Here is a 16,895-nt window from a genome sequence, read left to right on the forward strand (position 1 = left end):
TGTCTTTTCTTTTAACTCCGTGTAAACCCTCACACGCGATGTTTACAAAATTATTTAATTGTTTCAAAAATTAAATTTGTTGTATTACCTCTTTTAACAAAATAATATTTAGTTAGCTTTATTTGCGCCTTTTCAAAGTCCAAGCATTGAACATTGCAAACACATATAGATATTTTCAAATGAATTAGAAAATATCTTCCCAAATCGACAGAACGTACACAGAGATATTTGCCACTGGTCTTTACCCAGTTAACGATTTTGGATAAACAGCCAGGGACATTTCCAGACATGAATATAACTGCATGGACCATCGCTTACAAGTTTTGTGACAGAACAGACTTACAACTTTACTATAGTACATGTACAGTGCTTAGAATTGTCTCATAATTTTACTCCAGTTTACATAGTGCATTCTTTTATGTTTTATGATAACAGAACTGTGTTTTATCAAGGTTTATCATAACTTCTATGGTTTTATGATAACTGATTTCTGAGGAATATGTTTAATAATGCAAACTTTATTTAAAGATACGTTTTTTTCCAATAGGCGCTAAAGAAAAGCACCATATGAATATTCATGAACCTACAACGATTGCTCAAAATCGTTATTTAAAAATCCTGTTTGTGAGATGTAGATTCATTTCAATACCGAAATTTCGTCTATATATTAAGTTTCACAAGTGTATAACACGGACAAGCTATCAGAAGGTACATTACTCCCATTTTGTTTTGGTGTGAACCATCGATGTTTACAGCAATATCAAAGAATAAGATGATGATGGTAGAAAGAACTATGGGCGTCATGTGGCAAATATTACATGCATATCGGACCATGAGTTGTCAATCTGTATGAAAAGATTTCCAATACAACCATATTATTGAGAAGGAATGTTTACATGCTATACTCTCGTACTAGTATTGCAGGGTTCTTGTGTCGTTCACCTTAAACACACATCTTTTTAACAATGTATAAAAAAAAGACAGAACCAATTTAATGTCATATATCCCTATTTTTTAATATAACTATAACAAGAATACCCCTATTTAGCGGACAAACTGTTTATTCTTTTTTCTGTTATTGAATATTGAATACCAAGAAGGAAAAAAAATCCCGAAATTAATTTGAAACTTTGATACACAATAGTTTTCCAGCAAAATATTCACATCCCTTGGGGATAATTAGTGTTTGTCCAGTGGCATATATAACATGCATGTCGGAACAGAAAATTTGGCATAATGTACTTTCAGAACCATGTTCACATCATTATACATTATAGCCAACAATTGTGATGACGAACTCCTTCCTTTGTTCGAGAACAATCTTGTTGAAATAGAAATCTGTGATTTTACTATGTCCATAACTTCGATGAACCCAAAGCAAGTTAAATATCGACCTGTATTTAGTTCAAATAAGTTCTCTTCTTCTTCTTCGTCCATCGACATCCCATGATAACATACTGTTGTCATACGAGGACTAGTTTATTTACAAAACTTTTAACCCAAATAAACAAAATGTATGTTTCTTTCTTATGTTCAATGTAAAAATGTATATTATTTTGAATTGCAACTATCTATAGTTCCTTAACTTTCTATCAAGGCGTATAAAAGAATGGTCGATTAGTGCGTATATTTTTGTTAAATCAACATTTCTTGTATGTTTCAAACTGTCCTTCACTTTTGAGAACGAGTACTTTCATTTCCCCAAATTTACCCTAAAAAATGTGAAAACAGATTTTTATTTTATCAAATCTTTTTTTATGGGGGGAATTATTTAGATTTTTATAAACAATATTCTTTACACCAGAAATGTAATTTATAAACAAGCTTATGCGTTTAGTAATGACTAGTATATCAGACACGCAAGACAGAGATTTATACTACATGTACTATACACCTGATTGTTCAAAATGGAAAGTTTCAAGTTATCGGTCGTATACACTGATCAATACCCTTAGAAGTGAAGCGATGCATGAACTTGCAAGTCCGACAGGAAATCGCTTAAATACCTGAACGTGTCACCTCACAATACATTTGGGAGTAATACCTTTAGCCATGCTGGTGATCAGACAAGGGAAGGTACGAATTTATTAAAATAAGTTTATTACATAAAAGAATTGTGAACAAATTAGATTTTCGAAAAAAAATTTCACGGAACACTTATTATCGCTCATTTATGACTTTGAACTATGACTTTTTTACCAATTCCCATATAAACAGTTAAAAACGACAGACCTTGGTTACTTTTAAAAAAAAAACACCATTTTCCGTATCAAGTTAGTTAGTCGGACAAAACAACCGTACGATTGACACGATATCGACACGCGATTACGACTACATAAGGCTACTATGGTTTTGGTCCTTTGTTGTTCATAGACATGGCGACACGCAGAGAATTGATACTCTAAATTTAAAATCGATGGTGATCTCTTGTCCAGCAGAATAAAACTTTAATACCTATGATTTTTAGCATTTTTATACAGAATGCAGGACACAGATCCTCCTTTGCTGGAAAAGAAAATTGGTTGATTATAGAGGGAATAACTGAAGCGGCCGCCCCGCCCCCTCTTATGCATTTAGTGCATATGAAATTTTCTGGATCCGCCACTGGTGTGCTAGCTAATAAATTATATATTTTCACTACTTTACATTCTTAGCCCGTCTGTGTGAAATGCTCTGAGCTTCATCAGGGCCACGCGCGGAGAAATAGCTGGTATCCCTCGATCGTTTAATAAATTGAATATTCATGTGTGCCTAAATGGTCATAAATATATTTCATTTTACAAATTAAATGATTATTCATCAACCTATGATCACCTATGGTCCGGTAATAACTTTTATTTTTTTTATTTTCTTTTTGTTTAAATTACAATTTGCCGTTCGTTTTTTGAAAAAAAATTACACGGCTAATCATTATAAGACAAAACCTCGGACCAAACACTTCGACTAAGCTATTATACTGACTAACTTGGAAAAATAAACCCAGATAAATGAGATTTCTATGGAATTTTTAATTCACCAGTTAATCAGAAATGTCCATCTCTAATATTTCTTTTGCATTTGATGTTGGTTTATATAAAACAAGTGAAACTGCGAGCTACTGCTCACTGATGATACCCCCGCCGCAAGTGGATAATATTAATTGTGTAAAAATATGCACGTGTTCGGTAAACAGGAAGTTTTCGAGTGATAAATCGGAAAACGCATCACACGGTATAGCTGACTTATATTAACCCTTAAACCAAATTTCAGAAATCCTTGTATTGTAGTTCCTGAAAAAAATGTGACGAAAAATTTTCAACTTGGCTATTATGTGTAAAATCAAACAAGTGTTCGGTAAACAGGAAGTTTTCGAGTGATGAATCTGAAAACGCGTCACACGGTATAGCTGACTTATATCAAGCCTGAAACCAAATTTCAGAAATCCTGGTAGTGTAGTTTCTGACAAAAATGTGACGAAAAATATTCATGGGACGGACGGACTGACTGACTGACAGACTGACGGACTGATGGACTGACGGAAGGACAGACAGAGGTTAAACAGTATACCCCCCTTTTTTCAAAGCGGGGGTATAATTAAATATCTTACAATGTAAAGCTAGTTGTTTGCGATGATGCGTAGCTGCATGGTAGATTACTACGTGAATTAGATCATTTTGATTATCTTTGAATTCACTAACACGTGGCTGTTGACACATTACACACAATCATGATACTTAAAATACCTGGGGCAATTTACACTTCTGGTTTATTGTCCCTTTAACCAGCCAGTGTATCTGTGTATGGTGTATTTATCTACCGTGCAAGGGTTGTGTAGCCAGTCAAGGTCGTTAAATGTATCTCTGGCTCCATTGACAGACTACCATAATATATTCGAAAGCGGATCCCGGATTTTGAAAAAAAAAGAATGTGGAAGGACGTAAAGACAACATTACAAATTGGACTAGTGTACATGCAACATTCAATCTATTTCTTGTGTGACAGTTTACTGACTGTCAAACCCGTGTTCAATTTATTATTTTGATAGTGCCTTGAAGATAGCTGAGTAAAATAAATATTTTTTTAAACAAGATATATACATGTAGGGAGCTCTATTTTTACCAACCCGCTCATGAACAGATTCATTTTTTCTTATATTTACTTCCTGAATGACACGACTCTAGAAATGTTTGCCACTGGACATCAATTTAAAAATTAAATAGAATCAGACAGTCATGCTCGAGCAAATATCATTGAGAACGGAACTTTATAGCAAGATATATACTATAGTGTATACAGATTGTATTTGAACACATACGAGGGTCTTGAATATAGTCTTATAGTTGTAAGTAATTTTTCTGTAGTCTTCATATTTTTCCCCATTATTCTATATTCTTTGTTTTCTTGGTGTCTATTTTATTTACTTTTTTGGCCCTTTGTTGTGCACTTTTTGTCCATATATATTCTCTCTTCTTCTATATAAATCCTATTCAAACCCAAATAAACATACACAATCAAAATGTTCAACTCAAAACCCCAGTTGACTTGTCATCCATGGAGTTTTTCTCAACCGTTGAGAATATAACAAATGCTAAACGAGTCCGTTTAAAAAAAAGATGTGGTTTGATTGCCAATGAGAAAACTCTCGATAAGAAACCATATGACACAGAAATTAACAACTATACATGTATGTCACCGTACGGCCTTCAACAATGAGCACAGCCCATACTGCATAGTCGGCTATAAAAGGAGAAAAAGTCTAGGAGTCCATTGCTGATATTACATATATATAAGATTAATGTATCACGTATACGTCTGATGCTTAATTGTTGGGGCTCTGCTGGAAGGCAAAATATTTAGCTCTTTACTGACTAGTATTTAACAACTGAAACTAGATAAGTTAAAGTCTAAGTTATGAAATTCAAGGAATCTATACATGCTATAACAGCAAATTTGAACGGAACCAAAACGAAAATTAGTAAAATAATAAGTATACAACTTGCATTTCAGCATTTTAATATTGGTAATTATTAATGATGTAATGCGTAAATAAGTTATCCTACACAGTGGAACAAATGGGAAGCCAAAGTACGTTAATGTCTGAATTAATCTTCTGCAAAAACAATGTCATTTTGTTTATTTTATCTGGTTAAATCTTCTGACATCAGACTCGGACTTCTTTAGAACTGAATTTTAAATGTGCGTATTGTTGTGCGTTTACTTTTCTACATTGGCTAGAGGTATAGGGGGAGGGTTGAGATCTCATAAACATGTTTAACCCCGCCGCATTTTTGCACCTGTCCCAAGTCAGGAGCCTCTGGTCTTTGTTAGTCTTGTATTATTTTAATTTTAGTCTCTTGTGTACAATTTGGAAATTAGTATGGCGTTCATTATCACTGAACTAGTATATATTTGTTTAGGGGCCAGCTGAAGGACGCCTTCGGGTGCGGGAGTTTCCTCGCTTCATTGAAGACCTGTTGGTGACCTTCTGCTGCAATTTTTCTATGGTCGGGTTGCTATCTCTTTGACACATTCCCCATTTCCATTTTCAATTTTATTTCAATAAACTGACTTAAATAAAATTCAAGCAAGTTAAACTGTAAGCTTGCCGCCGTTGATACCCCCGTCGAAATATTTCGGTTCACAGGAAGTTGTTGAGAAATGAATCTGAAAACGCACCACACGGTACAACTTACTTGCATGAACTCTGTAACCAAATTGATAGATACGAAAAAGATAGATATGGAAAAAAAAATACTTAAATAAATGTTTAATTTACATGTAATGCATCTTTGTGTAAAAAAACGTTTGAATTGGCTGATCTTTTTGTAAAGCATGCTATTTTGACGGTTACGGATTCAGACTCATTAAGGATGCATTTCTTTCTAACACAAACGATGCAAACGGCTAAGCTCGCACATGTTTTGATCATTTCTTTTAAACATACGTTTGCAAATTTTTCAGAAACTTTGACAAACTATGCAAACGCTAAAAATACGTCTACAGTTTGTCGTTTGTTAGTACAAACGCTGCATTTGTTTCTAACTTCAACCTGATTAAACAAAGTATTTGTTTCTACGTTTGTAAAAAAGTCTGGTTACCAACAACATTTGCATGCATTACTGAAAATTCAAACAGGGTCATTAAAGATTTATCAAAAGATGTATTTGTTTCTACTCGTGTAGCGTTTAGAAAACAGTAACACACGCGACGTTTACAAAATTCTTGTTAGAAAGAAATGCGGCCTAAGAAAAATCTTTTTAGAATCACAAGAAGTTCTGATAGGTCGTAAAATAAACTTCCCATCACTTTATTCTTTTCACATGTCAATTTAAAAAAAAAAAATTCTCAACGATGTCATAATTGAAAGCACGAGGAAGGCTGACCATAATGTTCAACTTGCGGCTAGTGATTGACAGGTATGATTATATCTTGGGGCTCTTGTGGGGAGCGTGGTGTCGGACGGAAAAAAAGATTTCCAGTATTCATATATATATAAATGTCGATCTGATGTGGAAAATTGTGAGTTTTTTTAATAGCACAAAGAAAAAGACGTCAGAAGAGTTAGAAGAGTTAGAAGAGTAACAATGTGTAACTATAAACGTATTACTCGTTTATAATCTACGAGACTGATCAGATCGAAGTTTGATAAAAAAAAAACCCAAAAAACATTCAATATCAAACCTTCTTGTTTGGAATAAACATGTTCAATGTATACCTGCAAATATGTCTTAATAAATTAAATTGTGTATTTAAATTATCTCTGTTGAATACAATACAATTTATTACATGTATCTATGATATCCTCCATAAATAAATATCTGCACAGGTAAAGTTAAATTCGGATCAACAGATTGATTTACGACCTTCCGCTTGTCCATGTTGTATTGCAAAAATATCACAGCAGGTGTTACTCACACTAGACAAGTGTCAAATCAGTATGACATTATGTCGGATTACGGCATCTGCAGTAATTAAGACCCTGTTTTTACTGTTTTTACAGGAACTGATTTATCTTAACATGACAATAAAGAAGAATTTTGTAAGGTGAACATATTTGTAGTACTGCAAAGTTACCACGTGCATTTTCCTGTTCATTGGTCACATTTAAATAGATTATTCTTTATTGAACTAAATTCGATATTTAAATTGCAAGTAACTTTAATATCAAAACCACCGATTTTTATTTCTCGACTGAAAAGGGTAATAAGACGGTTATTTTTATCTGACTGTAAACAGTGTATATAATCACAACGATCTATTAATAACCGCTGCTCACAGATAACGGATTATACAACGATCTATTAATAACCGTCGCTCACGCATCACTGGTTCTATCACTGACTCAATACACACCAGTTTAATCGGACAAACGGATAATTCCCTGAGACACGGAAAATCTCCGGAGAACCGCAATATATTCTATAAAACGGAAAATTTACGATAAACCTCTATTTAGTATCCGTTCCGCGGAGATTTGCCAAAAATCGCGGTCATTTGCCAAATAGGTCTACCAGTGCTAGAAGGCATGTAGATTCATATTTTGATTTATGTTGTAGGGTGCTGACTTTGTGGAGTTTGATGTAATGTTAAGTAAAGACCTGATACCAGTTGTTTATCATGACTTCCATGTTCTTATTACATATAGAAAGGTAGGATATTATTATATATACTGCAGCTGTGCTATTTGAGCAGTCAAATTGCATTGACTGTATATTCATATGTGATATACAGTCACTGACCGTATATCACCTTGTTAATATGACGTTGACAATGGGTTTCCGTAGAGTTTTATTTATGACGTCAATAAACATATTGGTTCGCAGAAATTTAATGTTGTCCGCACCAAATAAATTATCTATGGTTTTACCCTTAATAGTTTATTTAGAACAGTTATAAGAGTTGCAGTATATAAAGAATAACCATACATTGTCTTGAAATATCAATGTTATTTGTATTTGGCTTGTAACAGGTAGAAATGCTCGACACAGCCTTGCTTTCTACCTGTTTCTAAGCCTTGTACAAATAAAATTGATATTTCGAGACAATGTATGGTTATTCTATATATACATGTACATGTTTGTTTAGGGGCTAGCTGAAGGACGCCTCCGTGTGCGGGAATTTCTCGCTACATTGAAGACCTGTTGGTGACCTTCTGCTGTTGTTTTTAATTTGGTCAGGGTTGTTGTCTCTTTGACACATTCCCCATTTCCATTCTCAATTTTCATAGAGTATTGCTTAAATCAATGCTACGGGAGATCTAGTTTCAAGGTTCAAGCTGCACGCTGCAAAGTTTACCGCTGAACATAGATATAGAAAGATGTGGTGTGAGTGCCAATGAGACAACTCTCCAACCAAGTAACAATTTATAAAAGTAAACCATTAAAGGTCAAGGCCTTCAACACAGAGCCTTGGCTCACACCGATACCTCATGCTATAAAGGGCCCCAAAAATTACTAGTGTAGAACCGTTCAAATGGGAAAACCAACGGTCTAATCTTTATAAAAAGGAGAAATGTACATCTGCCAGATCAGTTGTAACTATATCACGTATATGGATGTTGGGAATATTCTGCCAATCTTAAAATCAAAGAAGCAAAGACTTCAAAGATACATTATAATATATTAGCATTGTATAAATCATATCAAATTTTATAAATATCCAGTTTTGAGACTATATTTGTCGTAAGTGGCATTACAGAAAAAAATTCAAATAGTGTATATATGTAGTGCCAGCTGAACCTTTGTCTGATGCAAGATAAAAAAAATTCTACTTATAATTATAAACCTATTGAATTCATATTTTTTTTATATTTTTTTTTTTTAGAAAAAGAGAGATGAACTTGAAAACTTTAAGATATCTGTAAAAGATTTGTCTTTAGCTGACCTCCATTCTATGCAGGTTAGTATCTACAGTAAAACCTAGTACTATTCTATTCTTGGTCTCAAAAGCCTGTCTTTATTCCTGACTCAGGTCAAAATCTGCAATGTATATGTTGCTTTATAGACTTCTTTGGTATAAAGTTAGAACATCATACATGACAATATTTGTTCATGATAAAGTGCATGTATTTATAACTTCCATTTTCTATTTAAAATACATTTTGACAAAACACCTAAAATTAATAATAGCCTTAAAGTTGTATATTTTATTACATTGAAGAAAGGGAAACCATTATAAGCAGAAAATAAGTAAAATCTGACTGAGTGTGAGTTTCCATGGTTATATCTGTTAATGTCAACAGTTGGCTTGCCAATTAATATTAGAATGATGGAAATACTGGTTAGAATTATTGCAAATTATATGAGTCTGTCAGAATAACCTTGACCTTGACCTCATTTCATGTATTAGTTATCAACATTAGGTTGTGTAGTTAGGTCTATATGGACCATAATTTGCTATTGGGCTCCGTTTCCTATAACTATAGAAAAGTGATAAAATGTGAATTACTGTAAGAAAAGTTGCAACTACATCTAAAGATGCCATTATTTTTATCAACATACAAGTGTATGCTACTCTTCCCTAGAAAAAAAATTAAAATATACGAATTTCAAAGATTCTACAACCGTAATTTTGTGTCGTTTCTCGCGTTACTTTTTGCTTCCGAAGAGCATAACGCTGACTGATTTATAGATAATCGTCACCGGCAAATTCATTACTTTTGCTTTCAAATAACAAAGAACATCGACCAATAAGAATAGTGAGAAGAAAATGCGGTGATCTATAAGTATTTATGTAGCAGATGTAAGAACAGTGGCGTGATTTTTGTGTCCGATTTCGTAACGCAATTTTTAGATGATGTAATCTGCTTTGTTGTAATAGAATTCTTAAAAACAATATGCAAATATGAACTCTCGCGAGATGTTCAAACAGGTAAATCCGAGATGATTTACATTCTTGTTTTGATCTTCGTAATAATTAAGTAAGAAAATTACGTTATCGTTATGCGTTACATTTCACACGAAACAGAAGTCCAGTTATTTATTAAAAAAAATTTTGTCCTTAAGTTCTAATCATTTCCGGTCATACGTGAAACATGTGACTAACATGTGATAACGCCATTATGGCCGGATGTACGAAATACTAGGTCTAAACATTGTTTTTGTTTCCAACGGGATGTTAGCAAACATAATCTGTAGACTTGTTTCGTCTTGTTTAAAAGAGGAAAATACAATTGTCAAAGAGATTGCGCCGGTGGTCTGTTATTTTTCCTATGTGCATAATGTTGCATACGATCCTGTGTGCAAATAAATGCCTCATGACTTGACAAAATCGATTTCATATTTGACAGACGTTAGAACACACTTCGTTTCCCGATAATGACGTGAAGAGTCCTTGGAAAAATTAATCGAAATTACGTCTCTTATCATTGTACCAAAGCTCGTTGGATTGATTTAACTTCAGCAGTAAATATTACTGGATATTTTAGGTGAATAAATATAATTTAATAAAAAATACATGTTAATATACCGTTACACTTGGAATGTACAAAGTTGGAATCTTTGTCACAGTTTTTAATTAATATTTTTTATTCATGTTCTGCGAACACTTATCAGAAACGCAATAAACTTGTCAAAGGAGAAGTAAACTTTAACCATGCATGACTTGAAAGGAAGTACTTTATTGATTTTAGCCCACTAAAGTAGGTTAAAATGTGGAAACCATGTAGATGGTGTACAGGTCACAAGTATCACATTGTGCCTATTTTAAAGATTTTAATTCCAAGTTAAAAGTTTTTTTTCTTTACTGGATTTAAAGAATGTTACATTGCCAATGATTTGGAATAAATTGTATATAACTGGAATATCAAAACCAAATATAAATAATTTTTTTTGGCTTAAACATCAAGATACAACGATTATGGTATCCTGTATCAATGAAGAAAATATGGAAAATTCTGAATAAATTGTACTAATTGTTTTCAAAACAAGCACATATTTAGGAGTTTTATAATACTGTTACATTTAAGATGGATTTTAAGAAAAAGTATACTGTTCAGATTATTTTAAGCAGATTTTGAAATAAAATAAAACTAAAAAAATGCTTTCGGTTTCTTATGGTTTCCTGTCAGGTTTTAAAAAAACTTTAATATAACATTGAAAATAGATTTTAAATATTAACATGAAGCAAGTAACACTAGTAATGGTGTTTATTTATGCCTTTTGAATTATATTGTGCAAAATAAAGAAAATAAAGATTGGTTTCCTGTTTGGTTTCATGTCACGTAAACGGTGAATCAAAATGTATTAATTTTTTCTCGAAAAACACAATTGTTCCATTCATACTATTCTAACACCAACACAACCCACCAAATAAAAGTTAAAATTTTAGAACTTATAAAAAAGGATACAAAAAGAAACCAAAGGCCGAATACCAAATTATGGTCCATATTTCAAATACTCTAAGCATAGTCAATGGTCCACCATTTTTGGTGTATGGGGGTGATGATAAGGTGAAGATTTCAGACAGGATTCAACTGAAAATTTTCGTCACATTTTTCTCAGGAACTACAATACAAGGATTTCTGAAATTTGGTTTCAGGGTTTATCTAAGTCAGCTATACCGTGTGATGTGTTTTCAGATTGATCACTTGACAACTTCCTGTTTACCGAACACTTGTATGATTTTACACATGATAGCCAAGTTGAAAATTTTCGTCATATTTTTCTCAGGAACTACAATACAAGGATTTCTGAAATTTGGTTTCAGGATTTATATAAGTCAGCTATACATTGTGATGCGTTTTCAGATTCATCACTGGACAACTTCCTGTTTACCGAACACTTGCATATTTTTACACCATCCACTTGCGGTGGGGGTATCATCAGTGAGCAGTAGCTCGAAGTTTCACTTGTTTGTTTATTTTTACTTAATGGTGATAATTTAACAATACCTAGTAGAATTATTTCATAAAACAACTGCAATAGGTTTGACACTATGCCATGTTTTATACCACCTAATGTGAAGGATTTTGTATTAAAGCTAAAATCATGACTTTTAACTTAATCTTTGATATACAATTCAATTGCTTGTATAATTTTAATGCATAATAGTAAATTTGCTTCATCTCACAAATTTAACACATTGATTTAACTCCTTCAAACAATGTGATATCTTTATGTAAAAAGAGTGGGATCAAACAATGTGATATCTTTATGTAAAAAGAGTGGGATCAAACAATGTGATATCTTTATGTAAAAAGAGTGGGATCAAACAATGTGATATCCATATGTAAGAAGGGTGAGAAAGGGGGAGTTTTATGTGAAGATGCTATTCCCAGTTCTCTTTTTTAGTTGTCGTCTGCTGAGCATAAGAAGGAAGACCATGATGCCGGTGAGTGGTGCACAATTGTTGACATGCTGATTTGGATGTCAGCATATATAACATTTGATAATATCAGTGTATATAAACCGATATCAAACATTCCTTTTTCATCCTGGAACTCTGTTCATGAAAGCCAGTTTGACTACATCTCTCTTTTTTGCTTTAATGTATATTTTGTAAATAAGTTTACACTAAAATAATCATGTATGTACATTCAAGGTTAATTCACCCATCTATAGATTTACGTCTAGTTAACCATAAGTAGTTGTTTCTGGTAAATTTTAAAAAATAAATCTAAATATTCAATCTGATAAGTACTCTAAATGTTTGACAATAGATTCCTAAAATTCTGTAAAAAAACTTCTGGGTCAATGAACTTAAAAATTTTAGTTTAAAAACTTTGGGTCACAGACCTTGTTTTTGTTAGACTTATATAGGTTATATAAGGGAAACTTTATTTTTCCATATTGAAGAAGCATTAATCAATTGAATTGGTTAAAATTCAAATAGAGAATGGGATTTCATAGATCTTTCAAAACATTAAAAAAAAATATAGGGTCACATGCCTTATTTTCTGGAAGAAAAAAAACACACACAAATTGTCCATGTCACATTAAAAGTAAAAGATTATTATCTCCCCTTCATTCTAAAAGGATTTTTCCAGAATTTGTTTGTTTTTACACTGATGGAAATAGTTTTTATTTCCCTATGCATGCACCCTTTAAATGTGCTCATGCTTGTAACAAAATTATCTTTGTCAATCCTTTCCAAATCCTACCATGCATGTCAAACTTGTCAAATTCTTGTCAAATTCACATCAACTTTTATTACTTATTATTTGGAAAGGATACTTAAAATTTAGTTTTTGTAAAGTTCTGAATTTCCACTTTATCATTGAGTAACATTATGGTGGAAAACTTTCTTTGGTATCTTTTAAAAGTTGGTAGCATGTTATTGACAGTTATAGAAAAGTAATGTAAATACTTTTGATATTAGTCCAATAACTACACACCATAATCCAATTAATTTCAAGTATTAAACTATTTCACTAAATATCTTCATGAAATGGTTTACCCATCCCTGTTTGAGGTTCAGTTTAACATGTTGGCAACTATAATGAGGATATTTTATTGCAACCAAAACTGATCTCAATCTAAAATCATTGTTTTGTTACTTTGTTTATACTGGTACAAACTTTGTTTATACTGGTACAAAATACTTAAGAAATTTTCTTGTCTCATTGTAGATGATAAATATGAAGACCAACTTGACCACTTTGATTTACAGCCATTCCCTACACTAGAACGATGTTTTGATGCTGTGGACGAGCATGTAGGATTCAATGTGGAAGTAAAATACCCAATGGAACAGCTGGTTAGATATTTTAAACAAAAGTCATGTGATAGTAATATGAGTCATGTGATAAAAGTATCCAATGATATTATAGGGTTATTGATTGGTCAAATGATATTAGATTCTATTACAAGTGAAACAAATGGAAGGTAAGTTAGGTTAATAAAGGAATTCCTTAAATATGTTGTTGAGAAAAAAAGTAAATTAACAAAAATACCAAAATTTGAGGAAAATTCTGAACAGAAAGTCTGTAATAAAATGACAAAACCAAAAGCACAAACACTTCAAACAAATGGAAATCTACTGTCAGGTACTGTGGCTTCTTGACCATTCATAGGGTATAGGTTTCAATGATTTCATTTGTGAAGGGGAAAACCTGAATTCAAATGTTCAATGAAAAACAAAGATAGCAAATACCCATGAAAATATCCTTTTCTCAATCGATGAATTTTGAAACACATGAAAATAGACGATTCCACAGTATTGTAAATATATTGGTAATATGTTCACTTTAAGCATTGGCTAGATCAAATAAACAAAATTACAAAATTGTCATTTACAGCTTTTTTGATAAACACACAGGATTTTGAAGTAAGAGCAAAAACAATGCCCATGTGTCAGAATGATGTGTCCAGGTAGTGCCATATTTCTTTCTGCAAATTGCTACCTCTTGTGTTATAAACAAAAATCATACTCATTGCATCAGTCTTGTAAAAAGAAGAAAGGAAAATATATGTTTTATGTCCTATTTACATGATAAACCACTGAATAGGCATTTAATATTGGCCACTGGACTCATTAATTATTCTTCCATGAGTACATGAATATGATGTAGCAACATAAGCATCGAAGAGTATGAATTCCTAGGGAGGCACGGTTATAGAAATATGGCCACTTGGCATACACATTAAAGAACCCTTGAAACAACTCTTTGAGGGGTTATATATGGCTGTTGGGCGCCAAATATCTGTCCCTATTAAACATACATTGCTTAACAGTAACAGTCCAAATTCCACACCATTCATCTCTGCTGTCCCACCTTGGAGAATCTACCTATTATATTAATTGTTTTAACTTGCTAGTCCTGGATATGCATGAAATAGTTACATTTTGATGTTAAGCATGCAACAACCAATCAACCAAGGAATATGTTGTATTTGAAGGTTTAATATTTTATTTTCCAGGATGGAACTTTTGAGGAGATCAACTTCTTCGACAGAAACAAATATGTGGACACAATCTTGAGATGTGTTTTTCAAAATGCTAAGTGTCGAAGGATAGTTTTCTCAAGTTTTGATCCAGACACATGTGTTTTGTAAGTATTAAATTAGATTTGTATTCACTAAAGACATGGAGGGGCTGTTCCATTGAAACAAAAGTGACGCAGTGAAGGCACTTAACTAAGGATGTTTTAAGATCTTAACTAAGGATGGTTGAAGACAAAAACAACCACCATGGCAAAAAAAACACTAAAATACTAACAGAGTACAAAAAAAACCCAGAGAACTAAAGACTGAGCAACACAAATCCCGCCAAAAACTGTTGTGATCTCAAGTGCTCTGGAAGGGTAATACAGTCCTGCTCCACATGTGGCTTGATATTTTAATAGAATTTAAAACTTTCAGAACATCATTTCTTTGGTGCTACTGTATAAAAGACTATATATTTAATCAGCCACTTGGTAATGATTACTTCCTTATAAAGTGTAGGTGTTTTTTTCAAATCTGCCAAGCCACCTACTTAAATGCTTAAAGTGGTCTCTTTTTCCACAGTTTGACTTATGAGTTAGGGTATGCCTAGCATGATAATTGTTGGTTCTTTTAAACTTTTATTTGAATTTTGAATTTTCAGAAATGTTGATAAAATATATTTTAAACAGAATTGTACTTCAAGAAAAGGAAGATTTTAAAATTTGCATTGATTCATTTTAATATTTATTTTGTTTCAAGGTTGAGATTAAAACAGAATAAATATCCAGTTTTATTCCTGACATCGGGAGAATCCTTACTTCCAAATGATTACTCAGATCCTAGGGCAAGCAAAGCCGCAATGGGCATCAGCTTTGTAAACTTTGCAGATTTATTGGTGAGCTATGTGTCAAGTAGAAGTAGCCTGTTTTTGTTGAATCTTGATGCAAACTTGTAGTCTACTGTCGTCTAAGATATACTGAACAATTGAGCAAATTGTTGAAACAATAGACAAATATTTGGATATGGTTAATGCACTTAATTCTATTTCTTAAAAGAGGTGAAAATGAGGAACATAATCCCAAAAAAAACCATTTATCTTGGTAAATTGAAATATTAAATACCCTAAAATAAGTGTTGCAAAATAATTCCCACTGTATGGTTTCGGAGGCGTTGCAGCTCATTGAAATCTGTCTCTTCCTTTAGTAGTATAGATACAGTTATGTTTTGTTCACTAGTGAAGGCTTCATTTTACATCTGCATTCTATTGTTTCTTGTAGATATTTGTCTTAAGTATAAGAAGTTAAACCACATCTTATATTTAGATAAATTACATTTTTTGTACTTGAATTATACAGGGTATAGATATTGGTTCAAAGTTCATATTACAACATCCTGAATTAATTAAAGATATCAAGAAATCTGGACAAGTGTTGTTTTGCTGGGGTGAAGATAACAATGATTCTAATGTGATCAATCAGCTGAGACAGTCTGGAGTTGATGGAATTATTTATGACAGGTAAGAGTGATTCAGGAAATACACAACAAAATTGGATTCACTTTTTGGCATGTTTAGTTTATATTTAATTATGTATTATGTTGACAGGTATCTTTGTGGTAAATCTTAATATGTTTTCCTTTGGGAGGAGATAATCTTAATTTTGGAGTTGATGGTTGGTATATTTAATGAGCATCCTAGCATGCAGCATTTCATAGTGAGCAAAGAATTGTTTGATGAAAGTCAGATAAATGTACTATAAAGTACAAAACAGGATATTTTCGGACACGTTATGACATAAGTTGCAGTGAAATACAGTGATTTCCCACTTGAATAAAAATGCCACTCCTTTGATGTTGTATATTGTTGACGATGTGGAAAAAGAAAATGTTCCTTGTAATTTCTACCTTAGTTACAATAAAAAGCCTACTGTCAAAGTATATAAAAAATAACTAAACGAAGAACTCAAGTATTGAAAAATATTCAACTTGTTACCAAACTTCCTTCATGTTAAACTGCTTTGATTATTTAATGTGTTGTTTGTTCACTTCTTGAAT

The 16,895-nt window shown here is 32.5% G+C and overlaps 1 protein-coding gene across 4 annotated transcripts in view; it reads left to right on the forward strand.

The window, feature by feature from the left end:
* LOC134708372 (glycerophosphocholine phosphodiesterase GPCPD1-like) overlaps positions 1 to 16,895 on the forward strand; it is a 39,529-nt gene that overhangs the window by 14,272 nt on the left and 8,362 nt on the right. For all 4 annotated transcript variants that reach the window (XM_063568849.1, XM_063568851.1, XM_063568848.1 and 1 more), the window contains exons 11-17: positions 7,536 to 7,628; positions 8,803 to 8,877; positions 12,270 to 12,309; positions 13,547 to 13,674; positions 14,838 to 14,968; positions 15,603 to 15,738; positions 16,199 to 16,359. In XM_063568849.1, coding sequence (XP_063424919.1) covers positions 7,536 to 7,628; positions 8,803 to 8,877; positions 12,270 to 12,309; positions 13,547 to 13,674; positions 14,838 to 14,968; positions 15,603 to 15,738; positions 16,199 to 16,359 — 764 coding nt within the window. The remainder of the gene's footprint in view (positions 1 to 7,535; positions 7,629 to 8,802; positions 8,878 to 12,269; positions 12,310 to 13,546; positions 13,675 to 14,837; positions 14,969 to 15,602; positions 15,739 to 16,198; positions 16,360 to 16,895) is intronic.

Source organism: Mytilus trossulus, chromosome 2, assembly GCF_036588685.1.
Source record: "Mytilus trossulus isolate FHL-02 chromosome 2, PNRI_Mtr1.1.1.hap1, whole genome shotgun sequence".
Classification (NCBI taxonomy): Eukaryota; Metazoa; Mollusca; class Bivalvia; order Mytilida; family Mytilidae; genus Mytilus; species Mytilus trossulus.